Source organism: Neovison vison, chromosome 6 (assembly GCF_020171115.1).
Source record: "Neovison vison isolate M4711 chromosome 6, ASM_NN_V1, whole genome shotgun sequence".
NCBI classification, from domain to species: Eukaryota; Metazoa; Chordata; class Mammalia; order Carnivora; family Mustelidae; genus Neogale; species Neogale vison.
In genome coordinates, this window is record NC_058096.1 from 156,586,516 (window position 1) to 156,609,456 (window position 22,941).

The 22,941-nt window shown below is 39.7% G+C and overlaps 1 protein-coding gene across 3 annotated transcripts in view; it reads left to right on the top strand.

Annotated features, from left to right (window-relative positions):
* SCN10A (sodium voltage-gated channel alpha subunit 10) overlaps positions 1 to 22,941 on the top strand; it is a 108,319-nt gene that overhangs the window by 50,137 nt on the left and 35,241 nt on the right. For all 3 annotated transcript variants that reach the window (XM_044255198.1, XM_044255199.1, XM_044255200.1), the window contains 2 exons: positions 12,008 to 12,246; positions 14,420 to 14,593. In XM_044255198.1, coding sequence (XP_044111133.1) covers positions 12,008 to 12,246; positions 14,420 to 14,593 — 413 coding nt within the window. The remainder of the gene's footprint in view (positions 1 to 12,007; positions 12,247 to 14,419; positions 14,594 to 22,941) is intronic.

Below are 22,941 nucleotides of genomic sequence, written 5' to 3' on the forward strand. Positions count from 1 at the left end.
TAGAGAGTGCCCTGTGGCCTGCATGGCAGGAGAGTAGCTGGAGGGCTGGAGAAGGAAGTGAGCGAGAGGCAAAGAAGGAACGGCCATCTTGGTGACTCTCCCATCAGAGACCACATGGGAACTACAATGACTTGTAAAATACACCTGGCAATGACCAAGGACCAGCTCAGCGGTCCACTGTTGGTGAACCCTGGGCCCTCCAGAACTCAGACACAACTTCAGATAGTGAAGTAGTAGCAGATATTGAATTAACTAAAACAAGATTCCCAGGTTGGGGACTTGCAGTATATATTGAACTCAGTTATGGAGGGGGAACCTTTAAGTTACATTTCTTGCATACGTGAGTTTGTGTTTTGGGAAATGTGTACACATTTCAGTAAAAACCATGTGTACATATTGTACATATTCTTTCTTATTATTTTCCCTCATTGATCATTATTTTAAATCACTTTTCTTTTTTTTAATTTTTATTTATTTTTAAAATTTGTTTTCAGTGTTCCAGAATTCATTGTTTATGCACCACACCCAATGTTCCATGCAATATGTGCCCTCCTTAATACCTACTACCAGGCTCACCCAACCTCTCATCCCCTGCCCCTCCAAAATCACTTTCATTGTAATAGAGTCTGTATGCCTAGCATTTTTTTTCTGTTAAGAATAATTTATTTTGAAATAAAATATTATAGTATTTTTTCCAGTTTTTGTTTCCAGAGAAATGAAAAAAACCAAAAACACTTTATTCATACAATGGAATCTTACACTATAGCAGTGAAAATGAAAAACAAAATAAACATGTATCAGTATAAGCAATTCTCAGAAACATAAAGTGGAAAAAGTGAAGAATATGTAGTATATTATTCATTTTTTAAAATTTATTTTTTATTTATTTTCAGCATAACAGTATTCATTATTTTTGCACCACACCCAGTGCTCCATGCAAGCCCTGCCCTCTATAATACCCACCACCTGGTACCCCAACCTCCCACCCCCCCGCCACTTCAAACCCCTCAGATTGTTTTTCAGAGTCCATAGTCTCTCATGGTTCACTCCCCTTCCAATTTCCCTCAACTCCCTTCTCCTCTCCATCTCCCCTTGTCCTCCATGCTATTTGTAATGCTCCACAAATAAGTGAAACCATATGATAATTGACTCTCTCTGCTTGACTTATTTCACTCAGCAGAATCTCTTCCAGTCCCATCCATGTTGCTACAAAAGTTGGGTATTCATCCTTTCTGATGGAGGCATAATTCTCCATAGTGTATATGGACCACAACTTCCTTATCCATTCGTCTGTTGAAGGGCATCCTGGTTCTTTCCACAGTTTGGCGACCGTGGCCATTGCTGCTATAAACATTGGGGTACAGATGGCCCTTCTTTTTACTACATCTGTATCTTTGGGGTAAATACCCAGGAGTGCAATTGCAGGGTCATAGGGAAGCTCTATTTTTAATTTCTTGAGGAATCTCCACACTGTTCTCCAAAGAGGCTGCACCAACTTGCATTCCCACCAACAGTGTAAGAGGGTTCCCCTTTCTCCACATTCCCTCCAACACATGTTGTTTCCTGTCTTGCTATTTTTGGCCATTCTAACTGGTGTAAGGTGATATCTCAATGTGGTTTTAATTTGAATATGCCTAGCATTTTTTTTTCCAATTTATTTATTTTCAGAAAAACAGTATTCATTATTTTTTCACCACACCCAGTGCTCCATGCAAGCCGTGCCCTCTATAATACCCACCACCTGGTACCCCAACCTCCCACCCCCCCACCACTTCAAACCCCTCAGACTGTTTTTCAGAGTCCATAGTCTCTCATGGTTCACCTCCCCTTCCAATTTACCCAAATTCCCTACTCCTCTCTAACGCCCCTTGTCCTCCATGCTATTTGTTATGTTCCACAAATAAGTGAAACCATATGATAATTGACTCTCTCTGCTTGACTTATTTCACTCAGCATAATCTCTTCCAGTCCATGTTGCTACAAAAGTTGGGTATTCATCCTTTCTGATGGAGGCATAATACTCCATAGTGTATATGGACCACATCTTCCTTATCCATTCATCCGTTGAAGGGCATCTTGGTTCTTTCCATAGTTTGTATGCCTAGCATTTTTGATGGCTGCGTAGAATGTTAACATGCTGCTATGCCTGTGATTTTTTGCTGGCCTGGTGAGTTGCTTGGATTCTTTTTTCTTTTTGCTATTAGCCATCAAATAGTTAATGTTAAATACAAACAGCCTGCTTCTTCATTTATTTCCCAGAACTTTCAAGCTTCCTCTTCCTCTTTTTTTTTTTCATTTATTTACTCTTCAACAACCATTTGTTCAGTACCTGCTTTATGTCTGGCATTATTCTGGTGCTGGGAATTCAGTGGTGAACAAGATAGAAGCCAGCACACATGGAATTTACATTCTGGGGGCCAGAGCATACAGAAAATTTTAAAAAAAATAGATTTTCAGGTAATGATAAGAAGTAGGGGAAAAAATAAAGTAGGGAAGGAGATAGGAAAGACAGGACTACAGAGGGGCTATTTCAGATAAGGTGGATGCAAAAAGCCATTCTCCCTAAGGAGACCAGAAATCTGAATGAAGTAAGGGATTCAGACTTAAGAGAGAGTAGGGGAGAGAGTTCCAGACAGATGAATGGCACATGCAATGTATTTTGCAGGAAAGAGACAAGAATTAACAAAAAGAGTGTTCCAAACACATCCCAACCCAGGTTAGAACAAAAGAGGTCTCAGAATTGATGAGAAGCAACAGAGCATTATAGTTCAGAACACAGACCTTGGAGCTAGACTGCCTGGATTTGTTTCCTGGCTCTGCCATGCAGGGTAGGCTGTGCAACTTTGGATCTCCATTAACTGTTCTATGCTTCAATTGCCTCACCTGTAAAATAGTGAAAATGTACTTATCTTGTAATGATTTTTGAGGATTAAGTGAGTTAGCATAAGTAAAGGGTCTAGATCCACAACTGGCACTTAGTAAATGTTCAGCAGATGTTGGCTATTCTTATTTACTCAGTAGTAAACGAGGACAGAGATGTACCTGTTCCATTCATGGTTAGATTCCAGAACCTGAAAGAGCAGTGCTTGGCATACAGTAGACATTCAACAAACAGTTGTTGAATGAATGGTTAATGAGAGTGACACACAAAGGTGACATTTGGTGGTGATGCTTATTATAATGACCTGAACTGATAGATAGGAAGAGAATAAGGAATGGTCAGATATCCTGAGGTAGGACAGACTTCCTCTTGAGGAAGAATAGACTAGGAAAAGCAGGAGACACACTGATATTTTTAAAACAATCTGGGTAAAGACAACTTCAGATTAGGGCAAAAAGGTCAAAGTTGTTTGAGCATAGCACAGATGACTTCTGATCTTCTCTGGTCGGACATTATACCCGCAACACTCACAATATATGAAGGGTACTCGGCATTGTCCAAGTTGTGTTGGAATTTACAGAGGCCACCTCTTTGGGAGTGATTGTGCCTGAGAAAGTTTGGCCCAACCCAATAAGAATTTTGCAATTCACTGAGCTCAGGGCACATGAACAATCTATGTTTGCACACAAGCTAAGATTGGACAGTTGTCCAGACTAGACCAGAAGCAGGGGCATAGCAGTCAACACAGCCCAGTCTCTACCCTCATGCTGAGTAGGAGACAGGGACTTGGAATAAGTTATTACCAGTGTGCTGAGTGTCTTGAAGGAGAAGTACAGGATGCTAAAGGAAATATGGTAAGTTTAGCCTGGAGTTAGGGAAGTATTCCAAGCAGAAAGGACAGCAAAATCTCTGAAGCAGAAGAGAGCTCAGTATTTAAAAAAATGAAAAGGCCTGATGTGGTTGGTGGGAGCACAGAGAGCAAGGAGGATAGGGGCTCAAAATAAGGCTGGAGAGATGGACTGGGGCCAAACCCACAGAATTTCCTATACAAAATTAAGGATTTTGGGCTTCATCCTAAGAGCAGTAAGGTGCCATTAAAGGATTGGAGGCAAGGGAGCTACATTTGCATTTTGTAAAGGTTACTCTGAATTCGTGTAGGGAATGGAATTAAAAGGGGAAGAGTGTTGGCAAGGAAACCAGTTGGGAGGAAACCAGCTGAGAGATGGCAGTGCCTGGACTCTGGTAACAGTAAGAGTGGTAGGAATTGGGAGGATTAAGAGCTATCCCAGGGACCTAAGATTCAGGACTTGGTGGTTCACATGGTTCTGGCATAAGCAACTGAAGGGATACTGGTGCAACAGCTTGTAAAAGGAATACTTTAGTGGGATTCACTGGGGAAAGATGAGAGGGAAGATCACGAGTTGAGTCTGGGACATAGCAGGTTTCAGGTGTCCTTGGGGCATTCAGGTAAGAATTTCCAGGAGGAAGTCAGATTTGCAATAAATGGGTCTAGAACTTAGAAGATGAGGATGACCTAGAAATACATATTTGAAAGCTGTTTGAACGTAGACTATAATTTTCAAGAGGTGCAGGTGGATAAGATGACAGGGGAATTGAGTAAGAAGAGAAGACCTGGGACAGAGTTCTAAGGAAACTATAATGTTTAGTGATTGAGCAGAAGAGACAAAGTCAGCAGACGAAGCTGAGAAGGAATGTCCAGAAATAGGAGAAGACCCAGAAGAATACAACACAGACCTGGGGTCTGAATTCCTTCAGGATGAATAGAAAAGTCAAAAGGAGCAAAAGATGTTGTAGAAAAATCAAATAAGATTAAGTCTGAGAAGAGTCCAGGGGCTTTGGTTATAGGCATGTCTTCAGTGATCTAAGAAGTGAGGATTTGCAGGGTATGGGAGGAGGTTGAAGAAGGGATGTACGGTGGGAGGAGAAGGATATATTGTATATAGACAAAGTTTTCAAAAGTTTGCCTGCCAAAGGGAGGAGATAGTAAAACATCACCAGGGTGTATGTAGCATTGTTTATTTATTTTCTTGTATGGAGTATTTAAAAAGTATATTTACATGCTAATGGGGAGGATCTGTGACAATGGGAAAGACTGAAGATAAAGGAAAGAGAGAATATTCAATAGATTCCTGAAGCGACAGGAAAGGATGCACAAGTGAAGAATGTTAATAGTGATGAGGGAGTAGGAGACTGGCTGAGAATGGAGCAGGGGCTGGCGCCTTGCACCCCCTCTCCACCCACTCCCCTTGGTAATATGTGTGACATTTCATAGGCACCCCTGACTGCCCTAAGGAAGAGCAAATGGTTATCTTGCAGAGATCACAGTCCTGCAAGGCAGGAGTCTCTCTTGGTTTACAAATGTCCTTGAGATTTACAACAAAGAAGTTACCTTATCAATAGCCCAATTTCCAAAGACACATAACTCAGTTCCTCAGGCCCTAACGTCACCCTCCCCTCCATAAAAAACCGAGGGAGATGGAGGTAGAAGGAAAAGTAAATAAAGTTAAACTTCTTTCAAAACCTAAATCTCACTAACAAGGACGTTTGATAGCAGGAATGTAACATTCCACCAGGAGACTCCCAACTGTCTTTATGTTAGTGCCTCATTAGAGGGAAAGTGGCCTTGGCTTGATAGTAACCAGGCCTTCAATATCCTGACAGTCTTCTTTGCCCCAATAGCCCTTCTGAACACCCCTTTGTCCTCACCTACCCAACTCCTGTGTATATAACCAGACACTCCTTACAGGCCCGGGACAGCCGCATCTCTGCCTGACCATGGGTCCTGTCCCCGTGCTCTAATAAACCACCTTTTTGCACCAGAGACGTCTTAAGAATTCTTTCTTTAGCCGTCGGCTCCGAACCTCACCCCACTGAACCTCACCTAGGTTCAAGAACTTCATCAATAGGAGAAATGGCATCTCTAATTATAGCCAAAGGAAGGGAAGGACGTTCTTTCTGGCTTAAATTTCTGTAGGAGTCTTTCAGGGAAAGAGCTGTGATCATGTTCCAAGCTAGCAAGTGCATGATTTGCTTAGACTCTGGGTCTCCCCAGACATTCAAGATCAGCAACAGGTAAGGCTGTTTACAAGGCAGAGTTTTTTCCTGTCTTGCCTCGCAGACATGCACTTCCTGACACAATGGCGCATCGGCAAGATTTTTAATACAACAAGGCTTCCTGTGCTTTTTAGTGCCAGAATAGGTCCAAGGAAGAACTTGCTTTTGTTTCAGCTAGAGATCGTTGATTTTGCCTCCAGGGTGTGCAAACTGCTTTAGAAAACATACTTTGCCAGTTTATATTGCTGCCATTCCAAGTGTCCTTTCAGAACATTCTCCTGTACTCTGATTGACCTGTGCTGTATTTGCTAGCCTTTGCACATAACTTATGATTTGATTTTTACAAATGTTTCCTAGTTTCATTAGAGTTTGCATTTCTGTCTCTCAGGTTTGATGCCTTTAGTGGTTTCTGGAAGTAGAGGGGCAGCACATCCTTTTTTTATGTTATCATTATTTTGGAAGATTTTTTTCAGTTTTTGAGGTATAATTGACAGAACTGTAAAATATTGAAAGTGTACATTGTGATGATTTGATACATGTATACATTGTGAAATACTTTCGCTATCTAGGTTATGAATACATCCCTCACACCTCACACATTCATCTCTTTTTTTAAAATATTCCACATAGAAGTGATACTGTGTAATATCAGTATTTACCTTGTTCTGTCTGACTTACTTCACTTGGCATAATGTCCTCAAGTTTAAGGGTAAACACCAATATTTCCTTCTTTCTTGTGGCTGAGTGATATTCCCGTGTTGGGAGGAGGGTGTATGGGCGGGTGGGTGTGTCTCACATCTTCTATATCCATCCATCTATTGATGGACACTTAGATTGTTCCATATCTTGGCTATTGTGAATAGTGCATCAATAAACATGGGGAGAACAGATGTTTCTTTGAGATACTGATTTCATTTCCTTTGGAACTAACATAGTAGTTCTATTTTTAATGTTTTGAGGAATCTCCATACTGTTTTCCACAGTGGCTGCACTAATTTACATCCCCACCAGCAGTACACCAGGGTTCCCTTTTCTCCACATCCTTGCCAACGCTTATTGACTCTTATCTTCTTGATGATAGCCATTCTATCAGGTGTGAGGTAGTATCTCATTGCATTTTTAATTGCATTTCCCTGCTGATTTCTGATATAAGCACCTTTTCATGTACCTGTTGGCCATTTGTACATCTTCTTTGGAAAAAAAAAATGTCTACTTAGTTCCTCTGCCCACTTAAAATCAAATTATTTGGGGGATTTTTTGTTACTGATATGCGAAAGACCCTCGGATCTCACCACCCAAGAATCAGACACCAGACTTCCACTGGATGCAAAAGCAAGAGGGTTTATTCTTCACAGACGCGCCTGCGGGCGGTCAGCAGCATCAGCTAGCTGAGCGCACGGGCTTCAGGCTTACAAGCTTTTTTATAGGGCAAGAAGGGGTACAGGAGCAACGGCTAGGCAACAGGTTTCCTATTGGATGTTTTAAAACACAGTGGGGGTGATGCCGCCAGCTTTATTTTTGTTTTTCAACATTTCCTTAGCGATTCGGGGTCTCTTCTGATTCCATACAAATTTTAGGATTATTTGCTCCAGCTCTTTGAAGAATGCCGGTGGAATTTTGATCGGAATGGCATTAAAAGTACAGATTGCTCTAGGCAGTATAGACATTTTAACAATGTTTATTCTTCCGATCCAAGAGCATGGAATGGTCTTCCATCTTTTTGTGTCTTCTTCAATTTCTTTCATGAGTGTTCTATAGTTCCTCAAGTATAGATCCTTTACCTCTTTAGTTAGGTTTATTCCCAGGTATCTTATGGTTCTTGGTGCTATAGTAAATGGAATCGATTCTCTAATTTCCCTTTCTGTATTTTCATTGTTAGTGTATAAGAAAGCCACTGATTTCTGCACATTGACTTTGTATCCTGCCAAATAATTGGAAGGGGAAGTGAACCATGAGAGACTATGGACTCTGAAAAACAGTCTGAGGGGTTTGAAGTGGCGGGGGTGGGGGGGTGGGAGGTTGGGGTATCAGGTGGTGGGTATTATAGAGGGCACGGCTTGCATGGAGCACTGGGTGTGGTGAAAAAATAATGAATACTGTTTTTCTGAAAATAAATAAATTGGAAAAAAAAAAATCTAGATGCCCAGGCCATACCCAAAACCAATTAAATTATGATCCCTGGTAAAAACAAACAAACAAACAAACAAACAAACAAACACAGTGGGGGTTATCTGGGGTCACAGCTGTTAGTTTCTTCAGAATTCCTCGAGACAACCGGGCGGGACTCTAGAGACTTTCAGTCCTTGTTCTCTCCCGGTTTTTGCGATAAGGTGGCAGGTGGTGGGAGGATGTTTTTCAGCCAAGCAGTTACAGAAAAGCAAAAGAGCGGTTAGTTAATCTATGGCTGGGGGAAGGGTGTCTATATGCGGGGTCTTTCAATATGTAGGAGCTATTTATATATTTTGAATATTAACTCCTTATCAGATGAATGGCTTGCAATTTTCTCTCATTCCATAAGTTGCCTTTTCCTTTTGTTGATGGTTTCCTTCGCAGAAGCTTTTTAGTTGATGTCATCTTGTGTCTTTACTTTTTGCTTTAGTGGACTTTGCTTTTGGTATCAAATCCACAAAATCATTGCCAAGAATTTGCATTTCTATTTCCCAGTCTCCTGGATGCTTTCATTGATTCCTGGAAGTGGAAAGAATAATACTTTCTTTGCTCCATTATTTAAATAAAATCTGTTTATCAAATTTTTATTTAGAACATTTTTGTTTGAATGGGCAATATGTTATACATGATTTAAAACACACTAAAGGGCATATTTTTAAAAAGAGAAATATTTGTCTACCCACCTCTCCTTTCCAGAAAAAATGTCCAAACCAGTTATTTTGTGTTTCCTCCCAAAAATATTTTGTTATGCTCAATTAAAAATATATAGTCTTTCTTCTCCCTGGAAAATGGTAGCATACCACATATGCTATTCTGTGTCATAATTTTTTAATGAATATATCCTGAAAAACATTCCATGTAAGTACTCTTACATTTTCCAATAATTGTTAGTATTACGTTATATAGAAGTGCCATAATTAATTAGCCATTCCCTTCTTGATGGGAAGTAAATTCTGCGGTCACTACAACACCTTCTACATGCACTATAGGTTAAATGCCTCAAAGTGAAATTGCTTTGTCATGGGGGTAAGCATTTTTAGTTTTGAACAACAAGGGATGCTCTGTATAAATATATCAACTTGCACCCACCCGAGTAATGGATGATACTGGCTTTCAACCCACACCCTCCAAAACATAATTATCAAACTGTCTTATCTTAGCAAATCTGATCCGTGAAATAATATTTTAGTATAGCTTTATTTTGCATTTCTTTCATTTTGAGTATTATTGGACATCTTTTCAAATATTTTATAAACCATTTGAATTTTCCTTTTAGAAACTATCTAATCATCTTTCTATTGGTTTGGTCTTTTTCTCATTGATTTTTTTTTTTTTTTTTTTTTTTGCTGTTTGAGACAACCTGTTTCTCCATACTTTTTTTTTCAATTTATTTATTTTCAGAAAAACATTATTCATTATTTTTTCACCACACCCAGTGCTCCATGCAAGCCGTGCCTTCTATAATTCTCATTGATTTTTAAGAGTTCGTACATGTTAATGAAATGAGCATTTTGTCTATGATATGAAGCACAATTATTTTTCTCAGTTTTTTTTTTTTACTTTATTTGACAAAATGTTTGGAAGATTTTAAAGGCTTACAAAGATTATAAGTCATTACAACAATGTGGTAGTGAAAATAGTTTGATCTATGGAACAGAAATGGCATATAAAAGTATATGGGCATAGATGGAAATAATTTATGACAAAAATGAAATTTCAAATCCTTTGGAAAATTAGATATTATGCAATAAACAGCATTTTTATAAATAACCAGAGGTTGGAAAAAATAAATTGGATTAGTATCTTAATCCTTACTCAAAATAAACACCAAATGCACTAAAATTTTAAGGGAAAGGTAAAGCTACGAAAGAACTAGGAGAAAATGTGAATAGGTGTTTTTTAAATCTTGTGATGAGAGTGGCTTATAATGCAAGGCATGAAAACAAGTTAACATAAAGAACAACATGGATAAATTTGACTACACATAATTTTTTATTTATGTATAGGAAAATGAAACTTAGCAAAATTTGGGAGCATATATTATTTCTCTAAGTTCCTTTCTTTTGAAAAATATATATAGCAAAAAAATTCAAATACTACAGATGCATATACAAAGAAAACTATGTCTTTCTCATACTAAAGAGACTTGATGCTCCCCAGTGTCCCAGTGCACTCTCAATTTCTCATGTATCCTTCATGCTACATTCCATGCATTCACACACACACACACATACACACACTCACACAGGTCACATATATATAAAGGGTTTGTTTTGTTTTGTTTTGTTTTAATTTATTTTCAGAAAAACAGTATTCATTATTTTTTCACCACACCCAGTTTTTTTTTTAACATTTCTGTAGGTAAATCTAACTCACTGTTTTTCAAAATGGATTTTATCAGTTGTTTCTAGTAGTAGTAGTAGTAGTAGTAGTAGTAATATAATCAATGGACAGCATCTTTCCTTGCCACGTGGGCTGGCATATCTGCAGAGTGTGTATCTTACAGGAGAATTTATAGATAGACCTCTATATTTGCCCTCTGTTGAAGTGGCCCAGTTGCACATCCACATGGAGATTTAATGGAAGAGCTAGAGATGAGACTGTTGCTTAAGGAAAAGATCAGAAACTCAACATTAATCTGGTGGCAGATAACATAGCGATGGTTTTTTAAGACCATGGGGCTCAGGGAGATTACCTAGAAAGGGGAAAAAAGAAATATCAAGGAGAGAATGAGATCTCCAACATTCAGAGGCAGGAAAGGGAGAGACGGGAACTGAAGTTGAGAAGAAGTCACTGACAAGGGAGAAAAACCAAGAGGTTATGATGTCCTGGAAGGGATTTTGAGGAGAACATTACAAATTCTGTCAAATGCTGTGAGAGGCAGAGTAATGGGATTACTATAAATTGATTATTTGAATGTGGAAGAGGTAAAACGCCTAATTCCAGGGGTCAGGGAGGAAACAGAAATGAGATATTAGAGAAAGTTAAATGTAGAAAACTCTTACAAGGAATTTTGTTGCTAAGGGGACAGTAGATGAAGAATTACAAGGGTCCCAGGGACATCTTTTGAAAAGTGGAGATACACTTAAAGTATGTTCACATGCTGATGGGAATAGTCTGGAGGGCAGAGAAAGGGGATGACACAGGCCTTGAGCAGGTACACAAATAGGAGTAGAGTGAGCTCGTGTGCTGGATAGGGTACAGAACATGGTGATAAACTTGTAGATTCCTTGGAAACTCAGTGAAAAGAAAAAGGGGAAGTTCTTTTGTGAGTGATTTTTTATTCTGAAGGAAATCAAAAGATGCTGGTCAGCAACGAATAAGTAGATAGGGGAAGGTTGGAGGAGAGAGGGGAAGTGAGAAATGTTAGCCTGGAAGACTGAGGGAGTAGACAGAAATGGAGAAACATGGCAGGATTTCTGGACTGTGACAAGCTGGGACTCAACTTGCTAGTGGGACCAGTCAGCATGGTTGTATAGTTTTTCTAACCAGGTTTACCTGGTTGGTATAGATGCAGAAGAATCTGTATGTTCAGGGAAAGAGGAGTGGAGAAGGGCAAGAGAACTAAGGGTGTCTGCAAGGGGTTTATAGATGGCTGGACATGGAATCTAAGCCAGGTAAATGGAGAACTAAGAACATGACTTGGGGGTTGGGCAATTAAAAAGTGTAGGGTCCATGCTTTGAGGGACTGAATGGGGATAGAGATTGGACTGCACTTCCTGGACTGAAGGAGTTCAGAAAATAGGCAAAGGTCATGAGCAGGGTGCTGGGGCAGAAACTGCCAGTGGTATTAGTATTGACAAGGTTTAGAGGATGACCAGGGGCTCGGAGCATAAGAGGATACATGGCTGACAGCTGTCATTGACCACACCTGTGATACAGAATTGGAGGAATCCGAACGGAGATGCCCACCCTGCTTGACCACTTTGGCTCAGAAGTATTTGATCTGGGAGTGCTGCCCCATGTGGATGAAGCTCAAGACACTTCTCTTTGGGATTGTGACAGACCCCTTTGCAGAGCTCACCATCACCTTGTGCATTGTGGTGAACACAGTCTTCATGGCCATGGAGCACCATGGAATGAGTGCCGCCTTCGAAGCCATGCTCCAGATAGGCAACATTGTGAGTGTGCTGGCAGCCTTTGCCCAGCTATCGTGGTGGGGGGCTTTGGGTGGGGTGGCAGCATGTCTTCATTCAATGGAGTGTTGATGGAGAGAGGGGAGGTGTTGGAGATGTGGTGGCACTGAGAGAGGAAGTCAAGCCTGGAAAGCCAGGCTGAGCTGGTGCAAATTTCTTTCAGATAAACCAGCACAGGGAAACGGACCTGGAAAGTCCTGACCAAAAGGCAGCTAGCTCTCTGTTTATAGAACTTAGGTCAGGCGCTTGAATTCTCTGGATCACAGCTGCATCTCCATTGAAGTTAGGATAAATGTCACTTTCACATCTAAAGACAGCCTATGGACTTGCAAAGTTTCCTCCTCGTTCTATTGCTTTTATGACTGCAAAACACAATGGTGGTGGATTTTCAGTGGCATCATTTAAGGGCAGACAGAGTGGGGGAGGAGCGGGGAAGGCAATGGGAGGGAGGGAACATAGAAATGTGGTTGCTGTTATAACCAAAGCACTAGGGAGTCAGAACTTTCCTTTTGTATCTGATTTGGACAGGATGTTACTTTGAGTTGTCCTCCATTATTTCTTTTTAGTGTTATTTGCTTTTAACAAGATAAAATCCATACTGGACTTCACTACACAGTAAGCAGAAGGTAACAAGCTCAGGATCCTGCCTCCATGTTTACTGCAATATCTACCCCACTAGAAGTAGCCTATTTGGTCTGCCAGGATCATCCTGCTCCTCCAACTGCTCATGGGCTGCAGACTTAAGTAGAAAGGAAGAGTCTCTGGGAAATGTGACTACTCTTCCTTAGAAAGCTCTCCTTCTCCCAGAATCCAGTGATGTGAAAAGGATTCCAGCAGATTCTGGGATGCTATAGAACCATCATAGCTAGCCATTATATTTTGGCAGCACCTGGGTTGAGAGGCCACATTCTACTTCAAAGTTGATATGAAGAGGGGAAGTGGAAAGAGAAGGAAAATCCTATTTCTGAGAAGTCAGCACAAACCACAGAAGGTCTTTCAGAAGAGACCTCAGAGCCCACACTCTCATTTTGTAGCTGGAGAAGTTGTAACAAGAAATGAAAAAGGTCTTCACGGTTGGGACAGAGCATAGTGACATGTTTTAAAAAGAAAGCAAGAAAGGCAGGCAGAGTTTGGTGCTTTGTCAGTGTTATCTCTACAACACAACAATGCTGTGAGGCTATCACCACCCTCACAGCCCCAAAGAAGGTACTGAGACTAAGAGAGATTGAGTATCTTGCCCAAGATGGCACAGCCCATGAGGATGGAGCCCATTGACCCAGTCCCAGTAGGACACAGGACCTCAGCCCACCCCACCACTCCTCACTTGTCTGCAAAATGCACTCAGTGCATGCGCTTTGAATTAGAGAGTTGCAGTCTATGGTATCAGGCGGATCACTTAAACTCCCAGCCTTTCCTTCTGTGTAAAGGCAATGCAACCACCTCTTTCCCAGGCCAGTGATAGGCTTTGCTAAGAGCAAATGAGAGAATAGCACCCAATCCTTCTTCCCTACTTATCTCCCTTTCCTACTGCTTTTCCCATGACCTGAGCCTGGGCTTGACCTTTCTCAGTGTCAGAACCCTGCCCTTTTTACAACTAAAGATACCCAGAGCTGAAAGACTTTTAGAACTTATTATTATTGCTCTAGTTTAACAGATATTATTTATTAATGAGGTAATATTGACCAGGACCTTTGCTGAGAATTGTGTATGCATTTTCTCATTTTATGCCCATTACACAGATGAGGAAATTGACTCTGTCTGCTTTCACAAGCTGGGACATGGCCATTCTCTGGGTCTGTGTTGCCCCACAATCCCAGCTTTTAACTAACTGAACCAGATTGACTTCTCATTTAGATAATTATATAATAATTATTATCCTAACGATCCTCCTTCTCTACCACCATTCATATGAAAACACTAAAGCCTGGGTTCTAATGCATATCTCCTGAGCACTGGTCCAGAGTCTCTCTGTGCTGTCACATTGAGTGTTTCCATCCCCAGTCATTCAAAAGCCCACAGAGTATTAGGAACCTAAGTGAAAACAAAGTCAAGTAATTTGTTATTTTATTTTAAACTAGACATTTCCCTGTTGCCCTACTTGTCATTGCCTCCTAACTCCACAGACTCTGCTGAGATGGATTCTTCTTTCCAACCACAGGTCTTTACTGTGTTTTTTACTGCTGAAATGGTCTTCAAAATCATTGCCTTTGACCCCTACTACTACTTCCAGAAGAGGTGGAACATCTTTGACTGCATCATTGTCACTGTGAGCCTGATAGAGCTGGGTGCGGCCAAGAAGGGGAGCCTGTCAGTGCTGCGGACCTTCCGCTTGGTAATGTTCTCTCTTGGCGACTTGGGGAGACTCCCTCCACATTCATGGAGCCACACCTCTGGGAACAGATGCTGTCATTCGGGGACCTCAGCAGCCAGCAATCTCTTTCTCTCCTGTCCCTGTGTGGAGGAGGCAGGGCATGGTTCCAGGAAGCTGAAGACTCGGTCCTTTCTATTTACTCAAAAGTGGGGCATGTCTTCTCAACTCTGGGCCTGGGCCCCCTCAACTGTACCCTCTTGCTCTCTTATCAAATAGCAATAACAGTGATAATCATAGCAGCTACTGTTTCTTGAGCACTGATAATGTGTCAGGCACAGACATCACATGGCATGGCATGTTAGCGTGGGCTAATTACCATCCTCAGTATTCTCTTAGAGCCAACCATGGTCCAGTGTCCATCTTTGGAGAGAGAGAGGACAGAGTGAAAGAGAGAATGTCCAGCAATCTCACAACGTCCACTTCTAGGCCAGAAGGTCTGCTTGGGGCCTTAGCATAGGAGCCAGCAAAGCAGCACTGAGCTCCCAGACTTGTTTATCTGCAGTGGGATGGCAAACTCAAAGGCCTGCAGGAATCAAGCAAAAGATTGCCAAGCAAGAGATCTTGGCACTGAATAGTTGTCCCACATACACAGGTAGGCAGACCCAACACAATGCTTGACTCCAGGGAGGGGCATTTACATAGGAGTCACGGAGATTTATGCCAAGGAAGTGTCCCTATCCATTATTGTCCTAGTCTGCAGCTTTTCATAAGAAGCAAGAAATCCATACTTTAATGTGGGCTACTAATCCAGTTTTTTAAAAGGCACTCTAAAAGTCAAATGAAGCATATCCTGGGACACATTTGTGTCATATACCACCAGTTGGTGACATCTGTCTGAAATGACGTCTTTCATTGTCCTATGGAAAAAAAGGGCATAGTGGGCCTACAGAGCCCTGTACTCATAATGTGGAAACTTGAGAACTTAGGAATTAAAACAATTTTTTTAGTGATTTAGAGGATAGATTTTTTAGAAGGACAGATTTTTTAGAAAGATGGATTTTTAGGACAGATTTCTCTAAGTACCTAGAAAATGATGTCAAGAGGCAGGTACCTATTAATGGTCCATGTCTGATACCCCATGCACAAACATTGAGGGAGCAAGAGTCCATACTCCCTATGCCCTTGGAGGGCCTGAAGTTAGTTTTCTACTACAATATGAACATTTTTGGCACACTTGGGGAAATACAACCTTGGTGTTTTCAAATCTACGAGCTTCTTTTGCTGACTCCATGAAGCCTATATTCTCAAACAACCACAAATGGGCAGGTTTATTCCATAGCCTTGGCCTACAGAATTCTCCAGGGACTTGCCTCTCTGGTCCCACCTTCCTGATCCTGACATGCTGCTCATCTCACCATTCCTTAACCACGGCTACCACCCCCATGCTTTTCTGGGGGCCATTAGTCCTCCTCCTCCACCACCTTCCCATTCCTCATTAAGTGACTGATACCATGGTCCATCAATATTAGGATATGCTTGAAAGAAACTTAACCACCTTTTGGCTCTAGCCCTTCACATTTTTGTATTTGGCAAAACCCTATCAAATATTGAAGCTGAAACCCAATATTCCCTCTGCTGTGCCTAACCCTGAGCTGTGGACATTACCATAGAAAATTCACACAACCCATATCGTCAGTTTCATCATTTTTATTAATAGACTTTATTTCTTAGAACAGCTTCAGATTGTTTATAAAAATTGAACAGACAGCACACAGAGTTCCCATATACCTCCCTTGGCCAACCACAGGCACACAGTTTATCCTAGTATTATCATCTTTTGTTGCTTACAAGTAAGTCTTCAGTGGTCTCCCATTGCTCTGAGGACAAAATCCAGAGTCCTTTCGATAGTCTCCAAAGTTGGCAAAATCAAGACTTGCTTACCTCTGCAAACAATCTCCTTTTGCCCACTTCACTCCAGCCAGAGAGACTTCCTCTCCCTCTCCTCACACTTAACAGAACTATTCCTGCCTCCTGTCCTTTGTACATTCACTCCCTCAGCCCAGGATGATTTCCCTTGTCTTTACTTAGATCATTCATTCTCATTTCTCTTGGCTCAACCCACATATCACATCCTCAGAGAGGTTCTTCCTGACCACATTATTTTAGGTTGGATTCTCCCAGCAAATTAATCTGTTTTACACAGTTTGCAATCATCTGTGAGACAAAAACCAGGGTTTCCTTGTCTACTATTCTATCACAATGTCCATCACATAGTACGAACCGAATAAACACTTGTTGATTGAAAGAAAGGAGGAAAATAAGGACAGAGGGAAGAAATAAAAATGCTGTGTCTTCCTTTTTGCTTTTTGCTCCCTTCAAAGTAGCATTGCATCCCTTCCCATCACTGATATCCTGGCTCCATGCATCCACTGGTCTGTCCTTTTAGCAATACCACATGTCTTAAGTCCTGCAGTTGCCTTGAGCATGTCTGTGTCTATAAGGCAAGTCACCCACCTCGTCTTATTTCTTCAAGAATATCTCAGCTCCTGCACCTCTGTATTCATTTTAGAATCAACTTGCCAAATTACATCCCCACATACACACAAAACTGTTGTTCTTTTCTATTGGGACTGTAATAATTTATACATCAATTTAGGAAGAAATGCAACCTTTACATTATGTAGTCTTATGACCTAGAAAACAGCACACTCTCCATCTTTTTCAATCTTTCAATAGTTGTATAATCTCTCCCTAGAGTTTTATAATTTTTTTCCATTAGGAATTTTCTCCATCTTTTGTTAGATTTATTCCTAGATATTCTCTAGTTCATTATGCTATTATAAATGAAATCTCTTTTTAAATGTCTTTTTCTGAGTGTTTTTATTAACATTTTGCTACATAGTACTTTTTTATCCAGAAATTTCTTATTAATTCTGATTTATCTATACAGTCTTTCAAATTTTTTAACACAATCATATCATATGCAAATAATGAGTTTTGTTTCTTTTTTTTCTAATGCTTACTCCATTTGGTTCTTTTTATTTTTTTTTTAATTTTTTATTTCTTTTCAGCATAACAGTATTCATTGTTTTTGCACCACACCCAGTGCTCCATGCAATTTGTGCCCTCCCTAATACCCTCCACCTGGTTCCCCTAACCTCCCACCCCCCGCCCCTTCAAAACCCTCAGATTGTTTTTCAGAGTCCATAGTCTCTCATGGTTCACCTCCCCTTCCAATTTCCCTCAACTCCCTTCTCCTCTCCATCTCCCCTTGTCCTCCATGTTATTTGTTATGCTCCACAAATAAGTGAAACCATATGATAATTGACTCTCTCTGCTTGACTTATTTCACTCAGCAGAATCTCTTCCAGTCCCATCCATGTTGCTACAAAAATTGGGTATTCATCCTTTCTGATGGAGGCATAATACTCCATAGTGTATATGGACCACATCTTCCTTATCCATTCGTCCACTGAAGGGCATCTTGGTTCTTTCCATAGTTTGGCGACCGTGGCCATTGTGCTATAAACATTGGGGTGCAGATGGCCCTTCTTTTTACTACATCTGTATCTTAGGGGTAAATACCCAGTAGTGCAATTGCAGGGTCATAAGGAAGCTCTATTTTTTTTTATGAATAACACCTTTTTATTAATAATATGTAGCCATATTTCCAATTAGAAACTTTACTTCTATACATTTTTCACCTGAGAAAGGATTTTTTTTCCAATTTATTTATTTTCAGAAAAACAGTATTCATTATTTCTTGAGGAATCTCCACACTGTTCTCCAAAGTGGCTGCACCAACTTGCATTCCCACCAACAGAGTAAGAGGGTTCCCTTTCTCCACATCCTCTCCATTTGGTTCTTTTAACTACACTATTGTGATGATTAAGATGCCCCATATACTGTTGAAAGAAAGTGTTAATAGCAGACATCCTTGCTGTTTTCCTGATCTCAAAGAGATTGCTTTCATTATTTCACCAAGTATAATGTTTATTTTTTTTTAAAGATAAAGAAGAAACTTTTATGGGTTTAGGAAGTTCTCTTTTGTTAAGTATACTTATCAGGAATGGATATTTAATTTTATCAGACAACTGTCCTCCATGTATTAAGATAATCAAATGATTTTTGTCCTTTAATGCATTGAAGTGGTGCATTATATTAATTGATTTTCTGCTGTAAAATCAACATTGCCTTCCTTGGATGAACGCAACTTGATTATGATACCTTTTTCTATACAATGGAAGTTTCATTTTTCTTATAATTTGCTTAAAATTTTTGCATCCTTATTGATGAGTAATATTTGGTGTGTAATTTTCCTTCCTACATTGCACTTGCCAGGTGTTAGCAACTAGCTATCAAGGTTGCACTAATTTCCATAAAAAGAGGTGAGAAAAAGTCCTCTTGCTCTATACCCAGTCTTTGGATAAGATTGAAATTACCTACTCCTTATAGGGTTGGTAGAATTCACCAATGAGGCCATTTGAGGTCAAAATTTTTCATGACTGACTTAATTTTTTTACTGGCTGTGCGACTACTCAGGTTTTCTGTTTCTCAAATTGGTTTTGGTAAGTTATAGTTTTCTAAAAATTTCCCTTATCTAAATTTTCAAGTTTTTTGGCATAAAGTTGTGTGTGCTATGCCATTATATTTTAAGGGTCTATATCACCTGCACTTATGTTACCTTTTTCTTTCTTTAAAAATGGTGATTTGTGCTTTCTCTCAACTGTTACTATATTAGCCTTGCCAAAGGTCCTCATTTAATTAGTCTTTTCAAAGAACCAACTTTTAGCTCATTGGTCTCTTCTCCTTCATTGATGTTTTCTATTTCAAGTAATCCTGCATCTTATCTTAATTACATCCTCCGTCCTACATGTTTTACACTTTTCTAACTTCTTAAGATGGAATTTTCAACCTATTTTCCTTTCCAATACATTCAATGAAGACTTCATTTCCTTCTAAGAACTGCTTTAATATGTAGAATTTTCCTTATTATTTGGTTTTAAATATTTTCTAATTTCAAATTTGATTTCTTCTTTGACTTCAAAGGTTAATTAGAAGCACAGTTCTTAATTTCTAGTTATCTTCATGCCATCAAGTTTTAGCTCAATTGTATTACACTTAAGAGAACATACACAGCTTGTTCAATGCTTTAAAATTTATTGTAATTTTCTTTTGGCCCAGCATGTTGAAAATGTTCCTTATTCACTTGAAAAGGTGTCTTCTGCGGTTGTAGGGTACAATACTCTGCATATATCCATCAGGTAGAGAAAGTTCATTGTGCAGTCCAAATATTCTACATCCCTGCTTATTTTTGTCTGCCTGTTCTAGCAATTACTGAGATGGTAGTGTATAAAAATATCTCCCACTATGATTATGGCATGGTCTGTTTCTCCTTATGGTTCTATCTTGAAGCTGTGTTATTAAATGCATACATATTTTAAGTTGTTATATCTTCCCTGTAAAGTGAAACTTTTATCAGTAAGAATTGACCTTTTTTCTCCCTAAAAAATGCTTTTTGCCTAAAAAAAAAAACCTCATCTGCCTCATATTAAAATTAAAAGACTCTGTTTTCCTTTGATATAGAATTTGCATGATGTATCTTTACCCATCCTTTTTTCTATGACTTTTGTATACCTTTAGGGTTTTAGTATGAGTCTCATAAATAGAATACAGTCAGATTTTGGATTCTTATTTACCTCTGACAATCCAATCTTTGTCTTTTAACCAAAACATTTAGCCCACTTAATTTATCGTGCATACTGATATGTTTGGATTTGTGCTTATCATATTTTGGGTTTTCTGTTTGCTTCATCTGTCCTAGTATTTTTGTTCCCTGTCTTCCTCAATTCTTTCTTTAAGATTTTATTTATTTATTTGAGAGAGAGCACATGAGCCGTGGGGGCGGTGGGGGACAGAGAGATGGGGAGAAGCAGGCTCCCTGCTGGGCTTGGTCCCAGGAACACAGAATCATGAAATGAACCAAAGGCAGACACTTAACCCACTGAGTCACCCAGGTACCCCCTCTCTTCCTCAATTTTTGATTTATTTTGGACTGTTTATTTTTTTCTGTTCCATTTTCCTCCTTTATTAGTTTGCGAACCTCTCTGTTTTTATTTCTTGAGGGGTTACCTTAGGAATTATTTAATTAAAGTCAAAAGTTAGCTAAAACCTCTATTTTCCAAGACCACTTTTCACTCCATATACCCCTTCCCGACTTACTACTGTGCTAAGCATTTTAATTTTATCTTGTTTTTAAAAAGCTATATGATTCAATCAATCATAAATAATTCCAAACTTACTCTTATTATTTATTTTAGTTTTATCTTATTTAAAAAGAAGCTATCTGACTTAATCAATGATAAATAATTCTATCTATTGTACAAACAATCCCCAAAACCCCATAGCTTAACCCAGTCAAGGTTCATTTCTCACTCATGTCATCTTCTAATGCAAGCCAGTCAGCTCCAGGTGGGACTCCTTCAAGAAGTGACGTTACCACATCCAAGGAAGGTCTGTACAATCTTCAAAGCTTGCCTATTTGTGGAAACATGGCCAAGCCTTTTTTTCAGCTTTAAACAGTCAAAGGCTTTTTCATTCAGGGTTCATGGCTTCTTTTACAATGCAATTCCTTCAAAAGTTAGGTGGCTTCAAACCTCTCTATGGTCTGTGGCAAAGTTCTCAATTCCCCTTTTTTTCTTTGCTTTCTCACCTCCATGCCTTTCTCTCTCAAGTGGTGGCTCTCAAACAATGGCCACAGCATTTAGAGAATATTTGCGGAGATTTGCTTCATTTCATTGAAAAATTTAACTGATCTTCAACACTTAAAAGACTTGATCCTATTGCTTAACTGATTAAGATCTAAAACAGTATACTTTCCTGAAACTTCAAGGTTCTAAATTTCTGGATTCTATTTCCTTTTACTTCTTTTTAATCAGCCCAATACTCTCCAGGCTCAGCCCTTTCCTGTAATAGCTTGACAGATGCAACCTTCTACATCTGACCCACAATACTAAGGTTTTGTTTTATAAACCTTTCCCCTAGGGCTACTGGCCCATGAGGCTCATGATCTGCCCCACATTATTGCAGGCAATGGTTCTGCCATTGCCACACAGATCAGGACCTTTGGAACCTTCTCATATCAGTTTTCTTGTTGTCCTCAACATGACCATTAAGCTAGTGCCAAACATTTGCTATCTTGAAATGGCAAGAGCTCTTTTCAGTGTACCAGTTTCTACATAACTCAAGGTAAGTACATCTAGTTACTGTGACAATCTCTACATCTGTGAGTTAACATAACAGAAGTTTCTGTATCACAACATATTCAGTGCTATTTGGGAAGTTCTCCTGGTGTGTCTGCTTTGAGGAGTGACTCAGGTATCCAGTATGATATGATGTCACCATCTTCAATGGGTGACCTCTACAAGTGGCCATGGAGAGGATGAGAAAGTGCATTGGTGTTTTATGGTTATGCCTGAAAGTAGCATACTACTTCTGTCTCCATCTGCATTCCATTAGCCAGAATCCAATAACATGATCTCAACTATTTGCAATTGAAGTTGGAAAGCAATCTTCCTTTGTGTCTGAGAGGAGCAGAAGCGCATGGTGACTATATAGCCAGTCTCTGCCATGACCCATAAGACTTTATTATTGTATCTACTCAGTGCTCATTTAGATTCACCCTCAGGCTTAGCACATCCTTGCTCTTTTTACATTCTTTCATATGATACTTTCCTTCTGCCTAAAGATTTTTTAGAATTTCTTTAAGTGGATGTCTTCTGGCAAGAACCTCTCTCAGTTTTATTTATCTGAAATTTGCCATTCAGTTTTGTTTTTTTGTTTTTTTAATTAAATTAATTAATTTATTTTCAGAAAAACAGTATTCATTATTTTTTCACCACACCCAGTGCTCCATGCAAGCCATGCCCTCTATAATACCCACCACCTGGTACCCCAACCTCCCACCCCCTGCCACTTCAAACCCTCAGATTGTTTTTCAAGTCCATAGTCTCTCATGATTCACCTCCCCTTCCAATTTACCCCAACTCCCTTCTCCTCTCTAACACCCCTTGTCCTCCATGCTATTTGTTATGCTCCACAAATAAGTGAAACCATATGATAATTGACTCTCTCTGCTTGACTTATTTCACTCAGCATAATCTCTTCCAGTCCAGTCCATGTTGTTACAAAAGTTGGGTATTCATCCTTTCTGATGGAGGCATAATACTCCATAGTGTATATGGACCACATCTTCCTTATCCATTCGTCCCTTGAAGGGCATCTTGGTTCTTTCCACAGTTTGGCGACCGTGGCCATTGCTGCTATAAACATTGGGGTACAGATGGCCCTTCAGTTTACCCTTGTCTTTA